The sequence below is a fragment of the Halichoeres trimaculatus genome, unplaced genomic scaffold (assembly GCF_033239565.1).
Source record: "Halichoeres trimaculatus isolate MK-OKI-2021-1 unplaced genomic scaffold, fHalTri1.1 fHalTri1_scaffold_9, whole genome shotgun sequence".
Classification (NCBI taxonomy): domain Eukaryota; kingdom Metazoa; phylum Chordata; class Actinopteri; order Labriformes; family Labridae; genus Halichoeres; species Halichoeres trimaculatus.
In genome coordinates this window covers 29322502-29347854 of record NW_027437188.1, presented here as the reverse complement: position 1 = coordinate 29347854, position 25353 = coordinate 29322502, and the positions used below count along the sequence as shown (strand labels likewise).

General features: G+C 43.5%; 1 protein-coding gene across 1 annotated transcript in view; it reads left to right on the top strand.

Moving 5' to 3' along the window:
- The window catches only part of LOC141797963 (protocadherin-16-like), a 92684-nt gene that overhangs the window by 57767 nt on the left and 9564 nt on the right, over window positions 1–25353 (top strand). The window contains exons 3-10 of the mRNA XM_074679684.1: window positions 14691–14879; window positions 15573–15804; window positions 15903–16139; window positions 16534–17562; window positions 18490–18677; window positions 18768–18864; window positions 20238–20395; window positions 21783–22629. Of these exons, the coding sequence (XP_074535785.1) occupies window positions 14691–14879; window positions 15573–15804; window positions 15903–16139; window positions 16534–17562; window positions 18490–18677; window positions 18768–18864; window positions 20238–20395; window positions 21783–22629 (2977 nt within the window). The remainder of the gene's footprint in view (window positions 1–14690; window positions 14880–15572; window positions 15805–15902; window positions 16140–16533; window positions 17563–18489; window positions 18678–18767; window positions 18865–20237; window positions 20396–21782; window positions 22630–25353) is intronic.

The window sequence follows — 25353 nt, the reverse complement described above, 5'->3', positions numbered from 1 at the left end:
ACAGACGGCTGAAAATGCTGCTAATATGTTTCCTGCAGGGTGTGTGAGAACTGTCAGCTGATGACATAATGTTATGGTTAACTTTTTGTTATCAACTGAGTGACCTGTTTGGGTGTTACATGCAGTTACACTCACCGGCCACTTTATTAGGTACACCTTGCTAGTAACAGGTTGGACCCATTTTTGCCTTCAGAACTGCCTTAATATAGCATACAGTCAACAAGGGGGAAACATTCCTCAGAGAGTTTGGTCCATATTAACATGATAGCATCACACAGTTGCTGCTGATTTGTCGGCTGAACATCCATGATGAGAATCTCCTGTTCCACCACACCCCAAAGGTGCTCTATTGGATTGAGATCTGGGGACTGTGGAGGACATCTGAGTACAGTGAACTCATTGTCATGTCGAAGAAACCAGTCTGAGATGATTCCAGCTTTATGACATGGAGCGTTATCCTGCTGGAAGTAGCCATCAGAAGATGGGTACACTGTGCTCATAAAGGGATGGACATGGTCAGCAACAATACTCAGGTAGGCTGTGGACTTTAAACCATGTTCATTTTGTATTAAGGGGCCCAAAGTGAGCCAAGAAAATATCCCCCATACCATTACACCACCAGCAGCAGCAGCCTGAACCGTTGATACAAGGCAGGATGGATCCATGCTTTCATGTTGTTGGTGCCAAATTCTGACCCTACCATCTGAATGTGGAGCAGAAATCCAGACTCATCAGACCAGTTTTTCCAATCTTCTATTGTCCAGTTTTGGTGTTGCTGTGTGAATTGTAGCCTTAGTTTCCTGTTCTTAGCTGACAGGAGGGTCACCCGGTGTGGTCTTCTGCTGCTGTAGCCCATCTGCCTCAAGGTTGGACGTGTTGTGTGTTCAGAGATGCTCTTCTGCAGATCTCGGTTGTAACCAGTGGTTATTTGAGTTACTGTTGCCTTCCTATCAGCTCCAACCAGTCTGTCCATTCTCCTCTGACCTCTGGCATCAACAAGGCATTTTCACCCACAGAACTGCCGCTCACTGGATATTTTCTTTTTTGGACCATTCTCTGTAAATCCTAGGGATGATTGTGTGTGAAAATCCCAGTAGATGAGCAGTGTCTGAAATACTCAGACCAGAAATTTGCAGGTGTGCCTAATAAAGTGGCCAGGGAGTGCATATTAACTTCAAATTAAGTGAACACTTCTTAAAAGTCTAAAAACAGGATTTCTCCCTCCTGTGAAATGAGATCAAGTCTGCAGGAGTGTTGCAAAGCCGCTTAGAGTCTCCTCGTGGAATGACTGATAGACTTACTTACGTCTTCTCCATGTAAATATTAAGGCAAATGCTGGTGCCACATAGCAGCAGAGTTATGGCCACATTAAACTGTCTGCAGGCCACATCCCGACGAGAGCCTGTCATCTTCATCATTACAAGCAGCAGCCACGGCCTGGGTGAGATCCCTGAGTTATGACATGACTTGTCACTTAGTGGAGCCACAGCCTAATGGATAAAGTGAACATGTAGTCTCTGTTCTGATGATCTACTGATCTATTTATGTTTTCCATCACTGGAGGAAGTGCTTCTGTCAAACCACTTCAAGTACCAACCGTAGAGACACCAGCTCCTCTCTGTCGCACCCACCAAGACCAGACGTACTCTACTGGATCCAAATAAAGAGAAAAATGGCATGTTACAAAACATGTGTGTTTAAAATTCCTCATGCTTGGTTTGCTGTGGATGCAAAACATCTTCCCGTTGAACGTTTATTCATTTGATCCCCCAATGGGAGGGTCCAGCCGCTCGACACAAGCATCTACACAAAGTGTCACAACACTCCGCCTCTGCGTTCTCAACTGTCACTTTTAATTACTGTTTACAATCAAACTGAAATTAAATTACTGTTTCAGTCCTGCTGTCAACAAACATGTCCTTCATTCTGGGTGCGTTTGAATCCCTACTGTACTATAAAGTAGCTAAAAATGTCCTGTGTTTTCTGGAAGCGGCCTCTTGTGCAATCCTCTTCCTATTTCCGACCCTCTGTGAGAAGAGGCCGTTTGAAGGATGAAGTTTTATTTTGTTTCATCAGTTTCCTTCTAGTGCTGTACAGTTGATGCTTGAAGGGCTTTGGAGGACTCTACTCCACATCTCACCTCAGATCTGGCTCCCCCTGCTGCGCTGGAAAACTCAACCATTTCATCCCCGTCTTACTTACACTGCTGTGAAGCACTCAAGAGTAATACCGCTCCTCTTTCAGAGTCTACATCTGCATCAGTGTCCTTCTACGTCATGTAGCTTGACGCTGTATGTGAATCTTTTTTAGTTCTTGAAAGAATTTTAAATTAGAAAGAAAAATCTGCTTTATGATCAGCCAAACTATCAGCACAGTCAGGAGAGTCTAAGTAGGAAAAAATGAATTTGACTGATGAAATATGCATGTGCAGTTTTTGCTTTGAATCTGCCTTTTGGAGGATTTAAATCTGGATCAAAAATTCCTTAAAATGATTTTTTGTGAATTTCACTCCCCTGGTTCTGTTAGGATGAATGATACATTTCCAGTTGTGATCACAAATTTATAAAAAAAAGACAGTCTGATCCCAGTTCTGTCGACCCGTCACACTGAAAGGAGAAGACAAACTCCAGCTTTGGCTTGTCTGATCCAATAGTTTCGATGATCTCTGGGAACCACACTCCAATCTCCCTCTGCAATCTCATCTGGGCTGTGTTTGTGCATGCCACGCTCAGTGGGCATTCTCCCACCCACTGCAGGCAGCTGTAGCATTAGCCTAGCCCACATCAGTGCTTGCACCCCCACACACTGTGCATGGTTCGTATTAGCTCCCCTCCCACCTACCCAGACCCTGGGATCCACCGCCTGGCCAGCCTCAGCAGACCAGGGCTTGGGACAGTGATTGGATGATTGAGAAAGAGACGATGAGCTGAATGAGAGCCAAGCTGGAGCCTGCTAGGTCAGACTCTGTGGGTATCTGATGTGAGGTCGCCTCCTTGGATCCACTCAGCAAGTTTTGAGCATCAGTTCACCTCCCACACTGGAGCCTGGGCGGCTCTTAAAAGGCTTTGAGTGGCTTTACTGGTGATTTTAGTTCACTCGAGGTTACCTAAGTCCATTGTGCATATTACTTTCCATGTGGAATATCTCTCTTAGGTTTATCAAAGCAGCTAAATCTCCACTTCTTGCACCTATACATTTTGAAATAAAGCTTAAAACAGGCGATCCAACTTACCTTTGCATTCTAGAGAGGTTGTCAGTCAAAAACTCTATCTTCTCTGCTCAAACTGATTGCTTTGTCTTCTTTCAATTGGCTGACTTGTGGTGAGTCTGCTAAAGAAAATAGAGGCAAGTTTGTTTCTCCTGTCTGACCTTTGGGAAATAAACAGACAAATGCTTAAAGCAGGAGCCACTCTGATGGCTGACTGAGCTGACTGTCCTTCTAGGAATCAGTCAAATAGGAGCCGTCATCCCAAGCTGTGAGTAAAAGCCAAGGTCAGCAACACGTCTGACATGTAGGTCTTTCCCAGGACCCCCTGCCAACGTATACACTTAATCATTTCATACAGCAATGACATATATGGCATATTTACCATTCAGAGTTTGGGTGGCTGGATTTGCAGTGGGGGTTGGGTCTGTTAGAAATATTGAAATACATTAACCCTGTTTACAATGGAACCATTTCTCTATGTCTTAATTGCCCCCGCCAAGGAGGTTATGTTTTTGGGAGAGTTTGTGCGTTTGTCTGTGAACAACATAGCTCAAAAAGTAACACATGGATCTTGATGAAATTTTCAGGAAGTGTTCAAAATGGGATAAGGAATAAGTAATTACATTTTGGAGGTGATCTAGATCACCGTCTGGATCCAGTATTTTTTAAAGGATTCTTTATCATTGAGAGATAGGGCCATTTTCACCATATGTGTATACAACTGTGCCATAAATGGTTGGATTGCTTTGAAAAACAATACAAGACAAGGTCACCATAATTTCTGACTGATGCAAAAGTCTGATCCAGATCCTGGAAATATTCTGGATACTAAGATCAGGAATATGAAATATATACTGGGTTATCATAATTTTCAACATAGTCAGGAAACAAATTATTGTACAAACCTGCAACTAACACCAAATTGTAGCAGACAGTCTGCTGAAAGGGAGTATAACATTAAAGTAGGACTAAAGTGTTGCGTGAGAATCACAATATATTTGGTGTTTAGTTTGTGACAGACTCTACAAGCTACATAAGAACAAATGGAGATCATTTAACGGTTAATTGATCCTGGATTGGAGCCGTATTTAAGTCTAGCATTGAGTTTCAGTCGCATTCACGTCTACTGTTTCTACGGAGCTGCTCTGAATCTCCTCTCCCTGCTCATTTTGTCTTTTCTGGAGCCCTCCTCTCCCTAAAAGGTTCGAGGCTTAATCACTTCCAGATGCGGTCTCTAGATGAAAGACAGGCGCTCCAGTTTCAGAAGAAACTCACGTTGAAGTTTAAAAATAATGCAGGCCACCTAACTTTCAGCAACTGAAGTTTGTCAACTCTTTCAGTGCAAACTACAAAGAGCCTGTGTGTGGTGTGCATGTGTTTTAAAATCCCAACAGTTCAGAATCAACTGAAGGGAACTAAAATGAGTCACTAAAAAAAAGACATATATGCTATTTTTGTTTTGAGGACGTGTTGTTAGATTCTATCACACCCTGACATGCTGCTTGTTTTCTGGAGGTTCATTAGAGTGGATATATGATAATGAAAGCAAGGCTGCGACCTGATTAGTGATTATGTTTGGAAACACCGCTCAGACTTTTATTGGAAACTTAGCTATAATACCAATTAATGAGTGGAAATTCTTGACATTATTAGTCACTAGGAACTCTATTACTCAGAAAAAGCAACATAAGCTGTTCATTTGAAGGACTTTTCTTTTAAGCAAACCAGTTAAGACTAAGTTTTGTTGTTGTTGTTATTTCAGACTTATGCTCTTCAGTTATTTTTGCAGGTAATAAAAATGAGTCCCGAACAAAGCTCATTCTTATTTATAGAAATAGGTGTTCACTTAAAAAAATCCAACCAAATTCCTGGTTTCATCAGTCTGTGAAAGTGTTTCTAAGAAGCGAAGAATAAGTAAACAAATTAATCAAATTGGCAGTGTGAGAACTGAAAGCACCAAATTACTGCGCGAGCCTCATTTCTTGGAGGAAGGTGAACCCTTACTGTAAAGATTCTCGATGCTCTTTGATCCCATGTTGTATCTAGGTTAATTCATCAACACACTGACCTTCTACATGCTCCACTCTCACACACACTGTCACACTGTTTTGGCTCACATTTTCCAACAGTGTAGTAGCTCTGCTGAGCGATGTGTGAGAGGAAAGGAACGAGACAGAAACCCTATCCCGTCCCATGTCTGCACTCCACCGCTGAGTGAAATTATACCCCTGTCTGCTTTATGACCTCCCCTCTGTTCGTCTGCCAGGCATGTGGACCTTACAACACACTAACCTGCTGCCCTCAACCTGGGTCTTCCACATTTATGTCAGACGAAGATGAAAAGCTGCAGTTCAAGGAGTCGGTGTTGATATAGAAATCAATACATCTTTGTCCTCTTATGTCAGAACCATGTGAAAGGGCTGAGACAATCCCATGGTAAGAAACTGGGACGGTAAGACCTGCTGGGGCCGAAAGCTTGGCATAATTTGAAATTCCTGTGAAAAAAAAACTTGTCAAAAAAAGTTGCTCTGTTTTCCCAAAGGCAGCCAAAGTTCCTTAGACTGGGAAATTTAATCCTGTCAGACCATAAAATTCTGAAAAATTTACTGTAAAAGTTTTATCTGTTATCATGTTTATCCTTCAGCACATTTGCGATAGACTTTGTTGGTGTTCATCCACAGCTACAGACCATTAGCCGAGCCTGGACAGTTGGAACTCATTTCCACACTCAATAGACGGCTCTGGGTGATATGATTTGGCAACCGGCACATGCATGTATATTTTTGGAGAAATCAGTGTGATTAAGATGGTTACTGACCCTGACAGTTATACTGTGTTTCACAGGGATACCCCAACACAACGGCGGTATTTTAATGGACATCTGGACGGAGAAATGATCTAACAAGTCTGGAAGAGATTGTTCATGGGGAGTCATGCTGGGAGAGTGAAAGAGGTTTTGTCAATTTGAATGAATACTGTTCGACACCACTCCACACAGCCTTTTTCTGTTATGGTGGAATGATGTTGCTGTGCCAGCGCCAGCGAGATGTTCCTGAGGCTTTTACTGCACAACAGACGAGATGCAAAAAATAATTCAGAGATAATATGTCTCAAAGAAGATTCAATGAATTTAATATTTGAGCTTTTGTGTGAACAGAATTCAATTTTCTGCCAAGATTTGCTCCCAAACACGAGGACACATTGCAAAAAGCAGTGAAGTTGGAACACAATAGCGCTTTCTGATTTGTCCATCCATCCCTCAAACACTTGGAGCACACAACAGTTTTTTCCACTGGTACTTTGAGAGTTTACATTTAAAGCCCTGTTTCCACCAAGCCCTGTTTCAGTTCAGTTTGTCTCGGCACAGCATACATTTTAAGGCAATTCCACTGACTAAAACTGTGAACAGATCCCTAAATGACTGAGATGAGCCGTCCCTCTTTCTGGGACCCTTCCGTAGGGGCGCCAGTCTAAACCAATCTGATCCCTGAAGGTGGAGTTACAACACTGCAGTACGTTGATTGGTCAAAAGAATCGTAACTTACCGTGCGACAGTAGCTGTATTTATCTTTGGGGCTCACAGTCTTCTCTGGAACAGTAGAATAGAATAGAATAGAATAGAATAGAATAGAATAGAATAGAATAGAATAGAATAGAATAGAATTTTATTGTCACTGTAACAAGTAAAACGAAATTGAAGTCACAGCAGCAATCAAAAAAAAAGCAAAAGTAAGAAAGTGTATAGAAAGTGCAAAAAGGTCCATAAGAAAATAGATGCTGACAGCTTGTCCATCATTCTCCAGTTCAGCCAGCCTCCACCTCCACAGGGTCCAGGACTGAGCTTCTTCAGTCATGCTCCATTTCTGTCTCCTGGATCCTGTCTGCTCACAGCAGGTTAAGCTCTTCCAATGTGGCTTTGGTGTCCGCTGTTAGCTCCGTTAGCCATGTCTGTGAATAGCATGATGCTACTCTGCCCTCTGGTATTCCCTTTGTTGCTGGGTTAGCACAGCTAGCTCGTCCATCTTATTGGAGATAGATCTTACGTTCCCAATAATGATGGATGGAAGGACAGGTCCATGTTGTCACTTCTTAGCTCACACCTGAGAACCAGCACGTCATCCTCACCTCCTTCTCCTCATCTTGTGGGAAGACATCAGGCCTTACACCAGCTAGCATTTGACATGCTACAGGCTGCTAACAGCTGAGTTCACATGTAAACAATGTCACCATGGTTACAAGTAGGATCTCCAGACAAACACAGGAGAAAAAGAAGTAAAAATATAGCTGAAGCTACAAAAAGTTTGGTGTCCATGACCAACAAATGAGCCATACAAAGTAATGATCCAGTCCAAATACAAAGATTACGAATAAGAGACAAAAAAAATTACAAGAAACAGACAAAAAAGAGAGAGCTGCTGCAAAAGGCATCCATAGCCAACAGGGCGGCGCCTAGCAACCTTGAAAAAAAAGCTTCACTGAACTTTGTAGCAGACAACCACATGCCAATCACAAAGAGGACGAAATGCTGGATGTCTTCTATCGTTGCTCTTTGGGTCGCGTTTTTCTCCTTCGTTGGATTTATTAGCAGGGTACACTGTGTTGTGCTGCTATGGTGTCACACTTTTATCTTACTGATGCGGCTGTTGGCAACATGCCGTCTACCACGAGGGGGCACTGGAAACGCAAACAGAACCAAGCTTATCCGAGCCAACCCATACCAAACCGTACTGATCTGAACCGGCCTGCTTGGTGGAAACAGGGCTTGAATGTCTTGCGGTATAAATTACCTTTAAAGGTGACTATGACCTCTTCTCCTTTCTTATTTTAACCCTGGTGTCTGCTTTTTCTCAACTCAACATTGAATTCTTATTCAAAAGTTAAACCAGTCTATCTCAAGCAGTTGGACTTTCACTTTTCAGTCTAAGAAATCCCTTATCCTTTCAAAAAGCATGGCAGATCTGCAATTTTAAGGAGCAGCATCAGGGCCTTTTATAAGTTGACCTTACGGTGTGTGATGTTCCTCTGACTGTAGAATATAAAAAGTAGCGTAGCCGAGTCTTTCAGAAAAGTAATTACGCCTGAGGGAAAACACTCTATCTGCTCTGGCTGCTTCATACTATGTCGACCTGCTCTGTATACATAAGTAGACAGGCTGAGGAACACAAACAGGCAGCTGGGATGATTCTTCCACATCGCTCATTCTGTTTCATCTGGGAGCCCTTTTGAAATTTCATTGCTTTTATCACACTCTAAAATGCAGCCAGACATCACAGGCCACAGTTTGGCACTATGTAATGTCACTTTTTTGTGGACCTTACACATATCTTAAACTATGCAGTGAAGATTTCAGCTTTTTGTCTCCTGAGAAACCACAATCTTTCACATATGGTTGGTGGGGATCCAGACGATGCTGTCTGTGCGGCGACTGTTTGTTGAGATTTGATATATTCGTCAACAGTGTGTGGGCTTCTTCCTTCCACCAGTCCGGTGTGGTCGCTGTCTGGGTCTTTACTGTGGTGGTGGACAAGTCACAAAGTCTCTGACCTGCCTTTTTGCTACTTAAGCGTATAGTGAAAGAGGCCTTTAGGAGGTCTCCGCCTCTTTCCTCGTCTCTGCTCTCCTCTGAAGTGATGCCAGGACAATAGAGGGAGAGGAGTGTGCGCGGCCTCGCACCAGCTGTGAAAGCTCAAAGCAACTCTCTGTCCAGATTTCTGCAACTTGCTCTCTTGTTTGATTTCTTTGAGCCTACGCTTTCCTCTCTGGCTTTATTGTTTTTTAATGATCTCCACGTCACTCCATCAATCTATAAAACTACTGCTATCACAGGCCTAATTGGTCATGTGTGTGAAACTGTCATTAACGTTATGCTGATATGGATTATTGACACTGTGATTTATAGAGCTACATGTTTACACATTTGGACATGTTTTTTAAAAACTGGCTGGTTGTTTCTTGGATTTAATCCACCATTTCTCAGATGGCAGTTTGATGATTTCTTTCTCTATGTATGTTCAGTCTTGACTTCCTGTTGGATAGATATCATTTCGGCATTCATATTTTCCTGCTTTTAATCCACATCACTATCATCTTAAACTGCTTTAAAGTCCCTGTGAGGTCTTTCTTAATGAACTTGAAAACATTTAACTTCTAAATATATGCCTGAGCATAATCCACAGTTTTAAATGAGATTATATCTGCACCAAAACAGGTGATTTTAACATGCTTATTTCTAAGCTTCCATGTCTTTTGTGTGTCCATAAGTTACACGTTCCAGACATATCTTAGAGCACCAGGCTGTGAGTAACACTACAGATACTCTGGTACTGAACTACGGTACAAACTAAGTTTAAAAAGTTTGCTTGTTCACACATTTCAAGCAATAGCATTGTGTGACTATTAATTAACACATTACCTTGTCACTTTGTATCCTGGGAAAAGTTGTCTTGAATAAAGAAGAGTAGTGCTTTAAAGTATTTAAATAAGTAAGTCAGTAATTCCACTGACTAATCCTGGGACAGACCCCCAAATAACCAAGACGAGCCATCTCACTGTTTGGGACCCTTCCATGGGGATGCCAGACTAAACCGATCTGATTCTGGAAGGTGGAGCTACAACACTGCAGTGTCCAGACAAAAGAATCATCACCTACCGTGCTACAGCGGCTGTATTTCTCCTGGCCGCACATAGTCTTTTCTGAAACTAAACTTGATTGTGTTTTGTAACAAAGAGCCACATGCCAATCACAAAAAAGACCAATTGCTGGATGTCTCCTATCTTTGTTTACTTTGTCATGTTCTTCTTCTTTGTTGGTTTATGAGTGAGATACACTGTGTCGCGCTGTTATGGCTTCACGCTATTATTTGGCATCCAGCTTACACACAGCCTACCACTGTTGGCTGGGGAAACGCAAACAGGACCGGGCTTAACCGAACTGCTAGTTCTTTCTAAACAGTCCTCGCAGTGCCTTCAACAAATGGAGGCTGATAGCGTCGGCTAGCTTAAGTTAGCAGCAGAGCCTGCAGTCTCTATAGCCCACTGAAAAAAAAAACACATTTCCTACACAAGAATTCTCTACTATTTTTACTGGGTACAGTCACTGCATCAATTTTTTATAAAAGAAAAGAGGAAGAAAAGGTTTTAATGCCAGTGCTATTTGAACATTTAGCATCACAAACTTAGCTGCTACAAAAATGCTAATTTTAATGCAACCTAACTTGCAGCCTTGTGTGACGTTCTGATCATAAGTGGAAGAAAAATGTTTATTTCACTTAATATCTTGTCAGAGCTTGTATTGGTTTCATACAATTGGGAATATTTTTTGGGAGACAACATGATCTCTGAGGTTTGTTTAGCTTTTGTTTGAAACCTTTTTATAAATGAACACCAGAGAGCCAGTTTGGACCTTATTTGCATATGTTTATAGTCAAATCTGCTGTACATTGGTATGACATTTAAAAAGTGCATATATTTCCCTGACAAGATGATGATGGTTTAAATTTTTGACTTTTTAGGAGAAGCTAGCACTTATCTAAAGCCTAACTCGTTTTTAGCCACAGTGGAAATGAATATACAAAGGCTCAGACATAAAAATATGCTTCACAGACTGAGTAATGTCATCGACTATTGTCTGATGATTTCTGTACTCCAGAGTCTAATTCATGCAGGAGTCACAGAAGCCACTGCCGGCTACTGGCTGGCTGGCTGGCTCCTGGTGAGTACAAAGACCAGTTTGATGTAATCAGGAAGCAGACAGAACCCGGTCTGACTGTTTGGCTCCACAGGCATCTCAGGACTGTGATGAGCAATGACTCTCCCCCTGGTGTTTGTACATTTGTGTCTCTGCTTACGTATTGAAGGTACACTGAATGGGCGCTTGCATGCAACATTTGATTGATGTGTGTGATAATTTCCCAGTTGGCAAACATTTCCACGCACACTCCGTCATTTGTGGCCTATTTGGATTGGCAGAGGTGCGGCCCTGATTGGCTGGTTTCACTGACGGCTACGTGAGACAGATTTGTTTGACTGGGCACTCTAAAATACGAGGAGCATGATTAAAAACTACATGGCCTTCATTTCACCCTTTGTTGGCCTCGATGGTTTCAGCTCTACATCATTCATTTACTCACAGGTTGTTACTCAACTTCTTCTCACAGCAGAGCTTTTTTCGCGTGGCTGCACGGTGATAATGGACAGAGGGGCAGCAGCTTGGGCGACTGAGGACACAGACATACATTTGTTTGTGCAATCCACAGAAATGTAAAAAACAGGAACTCCACTAAATGAGACTTCAACTTTTGGGAAACTCAACTCTAAAAATAGACAGCAATGCAATCCTCAACTTGTTCTTTTCCAGACCTGGCTTTCTCTCAGACCACAGAGTAAGGACATTAGATGGGCCAGAACATTTCGGAGCATCCAAAACCTCAGGATCATTATTCTATTTGAACATAATATACATAAATATACAAAGGCATGCTCTCCCCTGTGAATCCCATTCTCTTGATTGGACTCTCAGCCAGTCAGAAAGTCTCCTCTAAAAAGACTTCACGAATCTAATGGGAGAACCACAAAGTGCCTGAGTTGTCTTTGGATTGCCCCAGCTTGTTTTAGTAAGGAGCTGGCCAAACGTTGCCTTTCCCCCGCTGATAAGACAGCTCCCATCATGCTTCACTCACACACACTAAGTGTAAGAAGAATACTTCTGGCTGCTGCTGCTGATCTAAGATACTCCAGCTAAGTTTACCCTTGCTTTTGAACTTCTAATCCAATAGAAGTGGAGAGTTTGCATAATACCTGTGCATCGAAGTGGAATGAGGAAAAGTTAGAGTGAAACACAAAGAGCGGGCCTTGAATCTGTGTCAAGAAGGAGTACTACAAAGTGCTTGGAGGTATTTCTCTCCCCCCTGCAGAGCTCGAAAATTTTTACTGACTGGAAAATATTAAGCGACTCTCTTGGTTATAAAATATTTCCCTTCTCTCGGATGAGTACATATTTTGACTGTGTTTCATAAAAGACTCCAGATTGTTAAAGGAACATTAGAAAGGGAAATATTTTGAAAAAGATGGATGACTGGGACTTTGTTGCTGAACTGTAGCATTAAACTTCAATCTTAATCCAAGATTTAGAGGGAATCTTGTTTCATCTGTTCAGATTTACACTCACTGTGTAATGGATTTATCCCAATCTTTGATGCCAGAGGCCACATTATGTAAGCTTATCCTCTCTCAGGGTTCACGGTTTGGAGTTTGACTAATTGTGCGGCTCGTTTTTCATTTGCATATGGCCTCATTTGTCATTTTTTTTATGGGTGGGCAGCAAGTAATAATCTCCTGGACAGACCAGTCTGTGTTCCAGTAAGATGACACTGATATGCTGCTATTAACTCAGAAATGAGAGTGGAATTGAAATCTCAGTTTCCCCGGTTTCCAAAAACAGACTGATTGCCTCAGGCATTATTCTTACAGCAGTTAGGTTTTATGCAAATGTGATTGTGTGGTTTAAGAGCTTACGGTATATTCTCCCAAAATGTCATACAATTAACTCATGGAACATATTGTTCCTGACAAAAAATGTCTCCAGATATCTGCACTACTTAATGCAGCACATGGAGAAGTAGCTATTATTAAAGCATTAGATCCTCTTTGTGTAAAGTTATTTAATAGCGAACGCATCAATGAGTGTCCCCTCTCTTTGAAATCTGTCCTTAACAAAAAGCTCTGTATCTTTGTAGAGCACCCACTACCACCCACTGCTCAGGTTTAACTTCACAGACTTGCAGGAAACCTTTTATTTCCAAAGGAATTATGGTTTCAACTTTGAAAAGTCAAATTTGGGAATCATTATGGATTCATTTTGTGTAAAGAGCTCCCAGTTCACCCAGAGCTGCACCAGCTTTCATTTTCATTTTTCCTCACTCTTTACATCTGCTCTCACTTTTTCACTTTTAGTAGTTTTTTCTTCTCTGAACTGTATATGAGGTAACTTTTTAAAAAACTAATTAAAGCTGGTTGTGGTAAGAAAGGAAAGTAACAAGAAGTCTGCTGTCTACTTGCTGTCATGAGTTGGTCAGTTGAAATATTTTTCTACAGATCTCCTGGGAAATGTTTGTAATATAAAAAAGAAAAGTTTTTTTTTTTTTTTAACAAGACCAAGGTATCACTAAAATTCTCCCTCCAGCTGAAATTCATCACACAACTGAGAATAAAACAACTTGTAAAGCTGCTGGATTGTTATGAATAACTTGTCCCTCTGAAAAATGATAAAACTCTGCAGCTAGCTGCAGCCTCCACGCGTTAAAAGATGGAGTAGCTCTCTCGCATTGCCTTTGGTTTCCCCCTTTCCTTGTGTGGTTTATTATTCTTCTCTTTGGCTTGTGGCCCTGCGAGGTTTACAACTCCCGCACTCCTCCACAGCGCTCCCCCTCTGTCAGGAGTTACAGTCAATAGTTTGGGCCGCGCTCTCGGCTGAGTCCCCCGTCTACCATCTGCTCAGGAAAGACACGGAGCCTGAATTACTGCAGCCAAACCTTCAACACCTCCAACGAATGATTTCCATCGACTCACACTCACGCCAATGCCATCGTTGAGAAGTCGGCTTTTGATGATAAGCCTGGCTCGACTTATTTTTCTTGGCAACGTTCCTGATGACTACTCGGCCTCTCTCAGAAGAGGCTCCCTGCTGCTGAGTGGAAGAGCACCAGAGCATGAATCGAGCTCCCAATTAGTGTTTCCCTTAAAAGATCAATTTATAAAAGATGGAAGGAGAATTCTAATCAACTTGTGGGGTTTAACCTTACTGTAATCTCTCTCAAACTGGGATCCAGAGCCAACACTTGCAAACAATTACCATGCTGGTACCAAGGGGCCCTTTCTGATTGGTGTATTTGCCTTTTGCTGTCTCTGGAGATGGTGTAGTAATTGAGTCGGCTCCCTGGCTGATGCCTTGTGTGCTGCTTTTATAGCTCCAGCAGTTCCAGCCCTCTGTAGATGTGCGGCGTTATTAAATCCAGACCACGAGCGGGACATTACATTAGGGTATAATGCGCCGCACTGAAGCGTACTGTGTGGTATCCCACCGCTCCCCCAGCCGTCCCTGTCACTGTCCTCTGCAGACAGACGCCGCTCCTGTAGCCGGCAGTTTTCCCCGCTGGCAGTCGTCCCAAAGTCTGCTGAAGTCATTCTCCTTCCTGCCACCCTCGCTCATTCCCTCAGAGCCTCTTTCTGCCAAAGGGCCTGTTTGGCTTCAGCTCTGGCTCAGATAAACAAGAAAGAACGGGTCCAAAAATGTTTTCCAAAGGCACCTGGTGTGGTGCTCTTGTGTCGATTTGTGGATCACCATCATTTACGTCCTCCTAATAGATTTAAGAGCTGAACTTGAGTGGCTTTAGCCTGATGTTAATAATGGGTATGGAAAATACTTAAATTACACCAGAAGATATTTTTCATCCAGCATCATAAATTTCTGTTTTCCTCTCTGTAGGTGACTGCGACTGATTCAGACGGAGGCTCCTTTGGCTCCATCACATACTCCCTCGGATCTGGCATCAACAGCGCTGTTCCTGCTCAGTTCACCATCAGCAAAGAAACCGGGCAGATCTGCACCAGTGCCACGCTCGACAGAGATGAAGGGCCAGCCAGCTTCGACTTTACAGTAACTGCCGTGGATGGGGTGAGCCACCAAGTTTTAAAATCATGCTTAATATGAATCCATTGAGCCAGAGAGTAATCCAATAAACAGCAGCCGTACTTTTCGTACAGGCAGGAGAGCAAAGACATGGCCAACTGTGCAGAAAAAGTTGGACTGGAGCAGCCAAGAAAGAAAGTCGAAGCTTGAATGGTTCTCCATAACAGGCTTACGCAAAACTTAGTATATCCTGTTCCCTTTTTCGCCAAATCATACTTAAAAAAAATGAAGGGTTTAAAATGAAAGTAAATTACTGCAGCCATGTTAAAGCAATCAGATGGAGAAATGCCTCGACTGTCAGGCTGTAATATTTTAACAAGTTGGACTGCAGCCTCCCTCCTTTTTGCCACCTGGTCCAAATGAAAAGCCTGCAGTGTATTTTCTGCAAATGAAAAGCCTATGAAACAGATTGTTTTGTTGCAGCGAGCCCTCTCACCTTCTACGGGTCATGACATATTACTCTTCCCGAGGGAAACTATCAATCTGTATCCCTGCAAGAACCTGCTGGGGCTGTATTTTAAAGGCTTCTCTTAACATTCACCTTTAACAGGGTTTTCTGCTGCTTTTTTCCTCCCGCGCCATGAATGTGTCCTTAATCCTGCTTTCAGGTGTGTTTTTTCAGCTCATGATTTATTGTATGTGAAGGTATAACTAAAGAGCTTTTTGTTTCCTCTGCAGGGTGGACTCAGCTCTGTGGCGTATGTGAGGGTAGATCTGCTCGACATAAATGATAACAGACCCGCTTTCTACCCCGTCAGCTACGCTGTCAGTTTGAGCACACAGAGCGCTCCAGGGACTTCTGTTGTCAGAGTGATGGCTTATGACCCCGACTCTGGTGAAAATGGCAGAGTTACATATAAAACAGTACCAGGAGGGGCCTCTCCGTACTTTACCCTTAACAAAGACACAGGTTGGCATGAATCAGATCTTGTTTTTGCGTGAAAATGATGTTTTGGGATGTAAACAAGCAGCATGTTTGAATCTCGTCTGCGTCATCTCTCTCTATAGGTGTGATCTCGTTGTCTCGCTCAGTCTACGGGAAGGCGAACTCAATCATCCCCATGATAATCTCAGCTCAGGATGGAGGTGGTCTCACTGCCCTCGTCAATGCCAGAGTCAACATAAGTGTGGTGGCGGGGCTTGTGGCGCCACCCGTGTTCGAACAGACCCAGTACTACTTCACCGTGCTGGAGGACGCCATGCGGGGGACGACTGTAGGCGTCGTGCAGGCCAGCAGTAAGACAGGTGGAGCTGACAGTACACACCCTCTGTCTTCCCTTCACTCATTCACTCAGTCAATCTTTCACTCACAGCCCCACAGCCCATATTAAGAAGTGTAATATACATTTATCAGTCACACTGGATCACACTGGAAAGAGTTTCTCTCCCGCTCCCTGCACCACTTGTACAAACAGGCGTTGGACTACTGTACACACCTAACTCTGAAATAACATCAATCAAAAATTCCATCCCACAGCTTTGTTTATATATTCCTTTTCTACGTTTCTCCAGCTCTATTCCAGTCATGAAAATTGAAAAATGACATCTTCAGAGTATACTGTTACTGGAGTGCTTTTAGCGCAACCTCCCGGGTTGCTCTGACATCTCTGGTTTTTGTCTCTTTCCTCTCTCCGTCCAGGCACCTCCAAAGATATATCCTACACAATCAGCTCCGGGGACCCTGCAGGCTACTTCACAGTGGATCCTGACACCGGCGCCCTCAGGACCAGCCTCCCCCTGGATCATGAAGCTCAATCAGCTCTCGATCTGGAGGTGCAGGCCCGCAGTGGAAACCCCCCTGCCTTTGGTCAGACTCGAGTCCACATAACAATCGCAGACATAAACGATAACCCGCCTGTTTTTTTCCCTTCATCCTCTGAGTCCTTGCTGCTGCCAGAGTACACAGAAATGGGAACGGTGGTGTATCGGGTCCAAGCTGAGGACAGAGACTCTGGAGTTAATGGACAGCTCTTTTTTGATCTTTCATCAACAAGCGGAGTCCAGAGGACCTTCAGCATGGAGCGCAGCAGTGGAGAAATCCGGCTGGTTGGGAGCCTGAACTATGAGAATACGCCCCGTTATGATCTGCAGGTGACCGCCAAAGACAGCGGAGTACCCCAGCTGAGCTCTACCTTCATGCTTGTGGTTCACGTCCAAGCAGAGAACGACCAGGGCCCGGTGTTTGATACCCTCACATACAGAGTAGAGCTAAAAGAAGGGACGCCGATAAACACACGTTTCCTGCAGGTCAGAGCTCTGAACAGAGAAACTCCTGGCTCTGGATCCTCCACTCCCCTGGCGTATCACCTGCGTCCAGACGGAGACGCAGCAGGGTTTGGCATTGCTGCAGAAAGTGGCTGGCTATTTGTGAAGAGTGCCCTGGACAGAGAAGTCAAAGACATGTATCTCCTCACGGTGATGGCCAGCCAGGGTCACGGGCAGTTGAAGAAGACAGGCAGCGCCACCGTGCGGATATCAGTGACCGACGAGAACGACAACTCTCCTCGGCTCACGCAGGAGCGGGTCTTCATGGCTGTGAGAGAAAACCTGCCCGCTGGAACCGGCTTCGGTCACGTGTCGGCCACGGACCGAGACAGTGGATCCAACGGACGCCTCAGTTACCGCATGCTTCACCCGGACCGACACTTCCAAATCAACTCCCACACAGGTGAATTAAAAAAACATGATGTACAGAAATGAGTCACACCAACAGAGCTGGTTTGGAGCGTTCAAATGTGGATAGCTTCATTATACGACCAGAGAAAATCAGAATAAATGTTCAAAACATAAGGATGTCTTTGGGGAAATTGAAAACAGAGCATAGCAGAGTGGGCATGAATAGAAAAAGCAGTTATGACTGTAGCATCATGATTTAATAATGCAGCTGTTGACACAGAGACTGCACTGCTGATATTATTTGTTGAATTTTTGATGTTACTGGAGTCTCTGCCTTCACTAGGTACACGAATCAAACCTGAGTCACAGTCTGCTTTGTTTTGTTATAACTTTTATATTTTCCTGTTTCCTAGGTTAAAGTTTTGGCTAAACTTGAACAACCTAAGTTAGTTTTTTTATTCATGAGAGCGTCTATCAGAGTGACAAACAACCTGCCAGGATTCCACAGACACGTGTTTAATTGGGTCATCAACAACAAGATATTTTTGTGTCAAAATCTCAATCATTTTTGTGTATACTCATGATAACCTCTCCATAGCGTCTTCAGATGCCTCTCCCCCACAGTCATGAATTAGTCAGATGATGGTGACAGCAGCACTAAGTGCCTTGCAGAGCTCTAATTGGCCTGCTGTGCCTGTTAGTCTGTGGGTGGAGACACAGTCCCTGATTTGTGATCACTTTCTGTCTGAGTTATGAGTCTCTACAGCATCTGCCAGCCTTTCAAAATTTCTACTTTTGTGTGAGTGCATGTGTGCGTGTGTGAGTGCATGTACGTTAACTTTCTGAACGCTGAGCGTGTCGATTACTCGTGTGTCATTGATCAAAGCCTGCTGGCCTCTAAGTCTCTCATCATTATTCCACTCGTCTGGACTGGTGCCTTGGCATAAAATCCCTCTCATCCTCCCCCTTCTCTTCCCAGGTGAGATCAGTACGAGGACTACACTTGACCGAGAGCAGCAGTCGAGTTACCAGCTGGTGGTGGTGGTTCAAGACGGAGGTTCGCCCCCACGTAGTGCCACAGGCACAGCCTTCATCACCGTGCTGGATGACAACGATAATGATCCTACTTTCACCCACAGCCAGTCAGGCAAAAATCTCATCATACAGGTAACACCATAGGATCAAAAGCACTCACAGTCAGAAAGTGAAAGGCCTTTCATGTCTTTTTTGACATTTATTTGAATTTTAAATCTGTAGGTTACTGAGGGTCAGTCCTCAGGTGTTTTACTGGGCAACCTGCAGGCCAAAGACCCAGATGAAGGAGAGAACGGCACAGTTTTCTACTCTCTGTCAGGTAAAGTATTTAAAGAAGGGAGATACAGATGATACTTTTTGCTTGAATGATAGATTAAAAGGGCTGTGAGGAGTCTGAAAGTGATCTTGAAAAAGTTACCCTTCTAGATATATGCCTGAGCATAATCCACACTTTAAAATGAGATTATCAGCAGCATTATTGCTGGTTACAGGTTATTTTAAATTGCTACTTCTTAGCTTCCAGTTCGGGTTGACCAGGATTGATTTACGCCACGTCTAGGTCTCTATGACAACACCACAGCGGCTAACAAAGTTTAGTAGTGAGAAGAGATAGAACAGAGATGTGTGTTTTATCTCAAATAATTTCTGTGATTAATTTTGTAGTGATGGTGAACACAGGAGCCTAACTGTCAGACAGAAAAAGGACAGAAGAGCAGAAGATAGGAAAACGGGAGAGTGACACAGCCCGAGCTAAAGGCTAATTAGCCTTTAGCTCAGGCTGTATCACTCTATAACACAGGAGCTAAGCTGTTTGTGCTAATGTCCATTCCAACCCACAGTCAGCAGTTATTCTGCGGTGGTCTGTTCAAACTTGAGAGTCTATCAATAAAATGAAGAGTGAGGTTGCGTTAGCTCTGATTGGTAGATGACTGGCAGGACATAGCTAACCAGGATTCACTTATGTCAGGCTGCCAGCAGCGTTATATATAAACAGCTACTCAACTACTTACAAACTGACATTGTTTACTTGTTGTCACGTTGGTATAGATACATCGGAGAACTGGGCTAACATAGCCGGCTGCTACAACATTTGCTTGATGTCATATTTCAAGCTGTAACGTACTGATAAATACCTTACCTCTGAGTATCAATTAAAAAGTTATCTTAAAGAAAATTTGTTTCAACCCGATCTCCATTTAATTCCAAAACAAACACACGCCTCACTAAAAGTCATTTTAGTATGACAGTGTGCGGAGACTCCGGGCCACAAGGAGGCGAGGGAGTTCAACTGAAATAGATCCTCTTCGTAGCATTTTTAAGATGTATTTAACTGTGCTATAAATACCTGTTAGAGAAAAGCAATGGCCAAAATTGAATTACTTTACACAATTTATGAGGTTCAGTGCTGGGTTTTTTTCTTTGCAAACTTGTTTGTTTTTATTGATTATTTTACATTTTCAACATCTGTCATGTATACTAGAAATATTGCATCAGAAAGATCTCTGTTCAAGTCAAGTTGTGTGAAGTCTAAAGACATATGACGCAGTGTTATAGTTGATAAAAGCACCCCTCACTTTTGTGTGAAAAGGGCTCCTGTTTCAGGCAGATTAACTGAAAAAGTGACTCTCTGGGTTTGTCCACTTTTTACTCCTTCATACATCATCGTTAAAGTCCCGGCTCTGTCTCTGTCAGGTCCCCGGGCTGAGCGATTCTCTTTGAACCCAAACACTGGGGAGCTGCGTTCATCATCCCCTCTCATCCATTCGGAGCGAGCCGACTACACCCTGACAGTGACGGCCACTGACAGAGGCCTGCCCCCTCGCAGCTCCTCCTGCTCTCTCAGCATTCAGGTCAGACTCTCCCTGGAGCTCGCCCAGCACAAACACCCTCACCACTCACCTATTTAATATCAAAGAATGGACCCAGGGCGGAGAGGATCCTCGTCTCTGGGCCCCTCAGAGCTGCTGCAGACATATCAGCCTCACTTTTGACAAGCTTCCCTCCCATCCCCTCCTTTTTCTTCCCCTGTGACTTTTCAAAAGGGAAATTTCTGTCTGAAATGGAAAAGCGGGTTTGAATGAAATACTCCCAGCTGGCTGGTGATGAGGGCCAGCTGTAGACCGCTCTGATCAAGGTCATACTCAATGACTTCAACACTTTTTTAATACAGTAGCCCTTTGGAGAGAGGCAGAGCTTTACACTCGTGTAAAACACTGCATTGAAAGTAACTCAGTTAATATTTAATATAGAACAGCAAAAGGACACAATGGAAGAGCGCTGGAAGGATCTCACTCAGATTTCTCCCGTATGTTCCAGGAAAATAGAGTTGCCATATAAACAGATCCATTAAGTGCCAGTCTGTTTCCCCCCTTTCCAAAAACAAAAATTAAAATCATAATAACGAGCTGATTGGATTGAATAGAGCTGTGCTGTTCTTGCCCGCTGACGCATTTCAGTAATTTTCTTTAATTATCTTTTCAGGCTAATTTTCTAAATCCATCTATGATAGCATTGGACTTTACCAATTTATTTATGGAGCAGTGCTTTTCCATTTAATGTGGAACCAATTTACAGCTTGTGATATAAGATTTCAAAACAAAAGCACATTTTTTATGCCTCTGTACTGAGAGACTTATAGACTGAGATGCTGAGTATTAGTTTTACCCATTAAGCTTATGAATCCCTGAGCTGCTGAAAATGTCATCAACAAATGTCATCGTCCTCTCTGTCCTGCTTCTACTGCTTTGTAAAGCGCCTGAGTCTTAAGACGTTATTGAAGAAAGGACGTTTGATTAAAACAGTGTGTCATGTGTTACTTGTGGTGAGCTTCTGTATTATAAAGAAAACTGTTCGTCAAAGTGAGGGCAAAGCAGGACACAGTGCAGGACACATCCAAAGTGCTAAATTCCAGTCCTTCCCCTGTTTCCTCCTCTGATTGTGTGACTTCCATCATAAATTATTTTATTATTTTCCTGGCAGCTACATGGCTAACACATTAAGTGTGATTAGGGTTAGCAGGCGTGTTATTCAACGCTATGAAAACTTCCTGTAACTGGTTTCATTTATTCCCTGTGAGCACATGCAGCACAAGGAAGTGAAGTGGATGAAACTTTTTTGCTTTTCCCTGAATCTGTGAAATAATTTTAATCTTTTTCTGAAAAGTTGTGGACTTAGTGTTGGATTCACTGACATGTTGCTATTTTACCGTGTATTCACTCAGTTTTTTCTTCATCACAGATTCTCAGCAGCAACAAGCCCTCCTCCAAGACCAACTCCCTCTCAGTCACTTTCAATTCTGTGGAGGAGGCCAAACCCGGCTCTGTGATTGGTTCAGTCCGCCTCAGTGACAAGGAGACCTCAGAGAAAGGCGAGGTGACCTACGTGGTGGTTGGAGGCACGGACAGAGACGGCACCTTCGTTGTGGACCGACTCACTGGAGACGTTTATCTGGCTCGTCCTCTGGACTATGAGCGAGATGAGAGATACACCCTGCAGATTGAGGTGGATGACTTTTCTCAGGCTCCACCCAGCAGCACCCTGGTCCACCTGGACATTGATGTGGAGGACAGCAACGACCACTCCCCCCAGTTCCCAGAAGACCCCATCACCATCGTGGTCTCAGAGAGCATGGCAGCCGGCTCCTCTGTTTACACCTTCCAGGCCTCAGATAAAGACGGCAGCGGGCCCAACAGCGAACTGAAGTACTCCATCCTCCACCAGTGGCCAGACACCCCTGGCCTTCTGACCCTGGACCCTTCAACTGGGGTTCTCTCGTTGGGCCAGGAGCTGGACCACGAGGTCACCTCCAATCTGATTCTTGTTGTCAAGGCAACAGATTCAGCTCTCGACATCAGCCAGAGGCGCTGGGGCTCTGTCACTGCGAGGGTGTATATAACCGATGAGAATGACAACCCACCAGTGTTCAGCTCGCCCACAGCCGTCAGTGTGATGGAGGACCAGCCGGTGGGCTTTGTGGTTCTGTACGTGATGGCTCGAGATGCTGATGAAGGAGAAAATGGCAGAGTGACCTACAGCATCCAGTCTGGGAACTCTGAAGGAATGTTTAACCTCAACCCTAACACTGGTAAGCCCCGCCCTCTATTGTTTCAAAAGATCATTTAAAGATGCTATGAGGAGGATCTGTTTTAATTGCACTCCCTCTTAGTGCACTGTCGTAAATTACATTTGGCCAGGCGTGTGTTTGTTTTGGAATTAAATGGAGATCAGATTTTCTTTGTGTGAGGCAACTTTTTACTGGATACAACGCACTGAGGCAAGCTATTTATCAGTACAGATACGTAGCGATACAGTTTGAAACGTGACGTCAAGCAAATGCTGTGGTAGCTGGCAATATGTTAGCAACATCGTCAGCCCAGGGCTCTGATTTATCTGTAGGCTAATGTGACAACAAGTAAACCCTGTCAGTTTGTAAGTAGTCTAGTAGCTGCTTTCTCCTGCTCTTCTGTTCTTTTTCTGTCTGACAGTTAGGCTCCTGTGTCCACCATTATTACAAAATTAATCACAAAAATCGTTTTTAGCAGAGAAAAACACAGATCTCTGTGTTTTATCTCTTCTCACTGCTAAACATTGTTAGCCAGTGTGGTGTCATAGAGACCTCGATGTGTCGTTAATCAATCCAATCCAGGTCGGCCTGACCCAGTAGCTAAGAAGTAGCAATTTAAAATAACCTGTAACCAGCAGTATTGGCACTGATAATCTCATTTTAAAGTGTGGATTACGATTAGGCATATATCTAGAAGGGAGACTGTTTCAAGATCACTTTCAAACCCCTCACAGCCCCTTTAAAGAAAGGATTACTCAATGGGTCAGAGTTTTCAAATATTTTTTCAAGTTTAAGAATCAAACAACTGAGAAAATTTTTGGAAGAAACTCAGTATCATCTGGATAAGTGCTCTTCCCCTTTGAATCTTTGCACATTTTGACTGTTTTAGCCACAGACACAGTACATTTGAGTCCCTGGGAAGGAGGGAGATGTCCTCCTGCAATCTGCAGAAAAAATATATTTACATTAAACATTAGCTTGATCATCTCTGCTAACAGCAGATGGCTGCAGTCTCCTCTCTCTTATTACAAAAGGTTTCTAAATCTCAGACTGTCAGCTGTTTGTTTATGTTCCACCACTTCCCTTTGCACCACCTGTTTCTTTAACATGATAGTACCAACATTATATCTCCAACACCTGTTTAGATTTCAGGCACTTAAGTTTTAATGAGTCCTGAAAATCCCTGGCTCAGAGCTGAGTTATTCTCAATCTAATGGGCAAGCAAATGTGCATCCGGACTCCTCTGTTTGAGGCTTTCATGGGCGCCTTCTGCATTTGTGCCACCTCTCCATCTTATTCTGGATCACATGTTTACTCCTCTTTCTTTGTTCTTCTGCAAAAAGTCATCAAACATCCTCCCCCGTAAACACACAAACTCATGTATTACGTCTGCTTACGTCTGACTTCAGCACAACTCTTGCTTCACCTTTCAAGACTTATTTCTCTTAGTTGGAGGCCAGACAGACGAAACAGCCTGCCAAATATATATATAACACACTCATACACACACTCTCCCTCACACGCACACACTCAGAAACACTTACCCAAGCATGCACACACACACACACACACACACACACACGCACACAGCCCATCATCTGTTATTGTGGATCTATTCCCAAGAAAGACCAAAGAACCTCCTGCTCAGGCTTCTGGGAACCATTAGAGAAAGGATCAGTTACGCCTGTTTATGTGTGCACACGTGTGTGTGTCTGTGTGAGTGTGTAGGCATGCACATGTGTGTTTGTGTGCTTGCATGAGACTCTGTCACTTAGTCAATGCTAACCTTGGGCTATTTGGTCCTGTGGGCTTTGTTGTGGTTTTTAGACACGTGTCCACGTCAGCTCCGCCCTCTCCTTTAAGTCTCCAACCAGTTTGCTCCCTGGGGCAGCTGAATGATGGCTCCACTCAGGACCGATCATGCATGCCACTTCTCCTTCAGCCCAGTGTGTGTGTGTGCGTACCTCAAAGTGTCGGTGCGCACAGGTTAGATGTTAGAATAATGACAGAGTGAGTGCTCCCAGCACCTGGTGTGCTCCTGTTTTGGGGTCAGTGCCTGTAGACCTTGGACCATCTCTGCTCACTCTGTTTTCATTACTTTGGCATCAAAGCTAACCACAGTAGAGGGAACTGTGAAGTTATTATTAGAAATACAAAAAGCCTCAGAGTGAGAGACACAGTCTCATCAGTCATTGTCAAAGGGAAGGTCATTAATTTCACTTTGGGAGCAAAGGGAGAGTACATTGGCGATAAGGTAAATTACTTCTTCCCAAAAGACAACACATTCAGGGATTTACACATCAAATGGTGATAAATGACTTCAGCATATGAGAAAAGAAAGATGTGTGTTTGTGGTGTGAGCAACCTCATCTAACCCTCACGCTGCAGTCCGAAGTGTTGGCGCCACAGGCTTCACGAAAGGCTTAAGATGTTGGAATTGGAAACATCCAAAATAAAAAGCTTTCTCCTGGTTCCCAATGTGTCTCTTTTTCTGCCCATGTGTTATCGGTGACCGGGAATACTTCTGGATCACAGAGGAGTCAAATTTGGTGCAAATATTCCTGCTCGTAATTCCTCCCAGATTAAAGTCTTAGGGGCAAGTTATCTCAGTCCGAGTGAGACACAAAGTAAAAACATGAGCAAAGAAGTAGAAACCAAAACAGTGATGGTCCTGCTTCTTTAACAGTTGTAGCTCATTTTAAGGCATGAAATTGAAATTGAATCAATGCAAGCTCAACCCTCTTA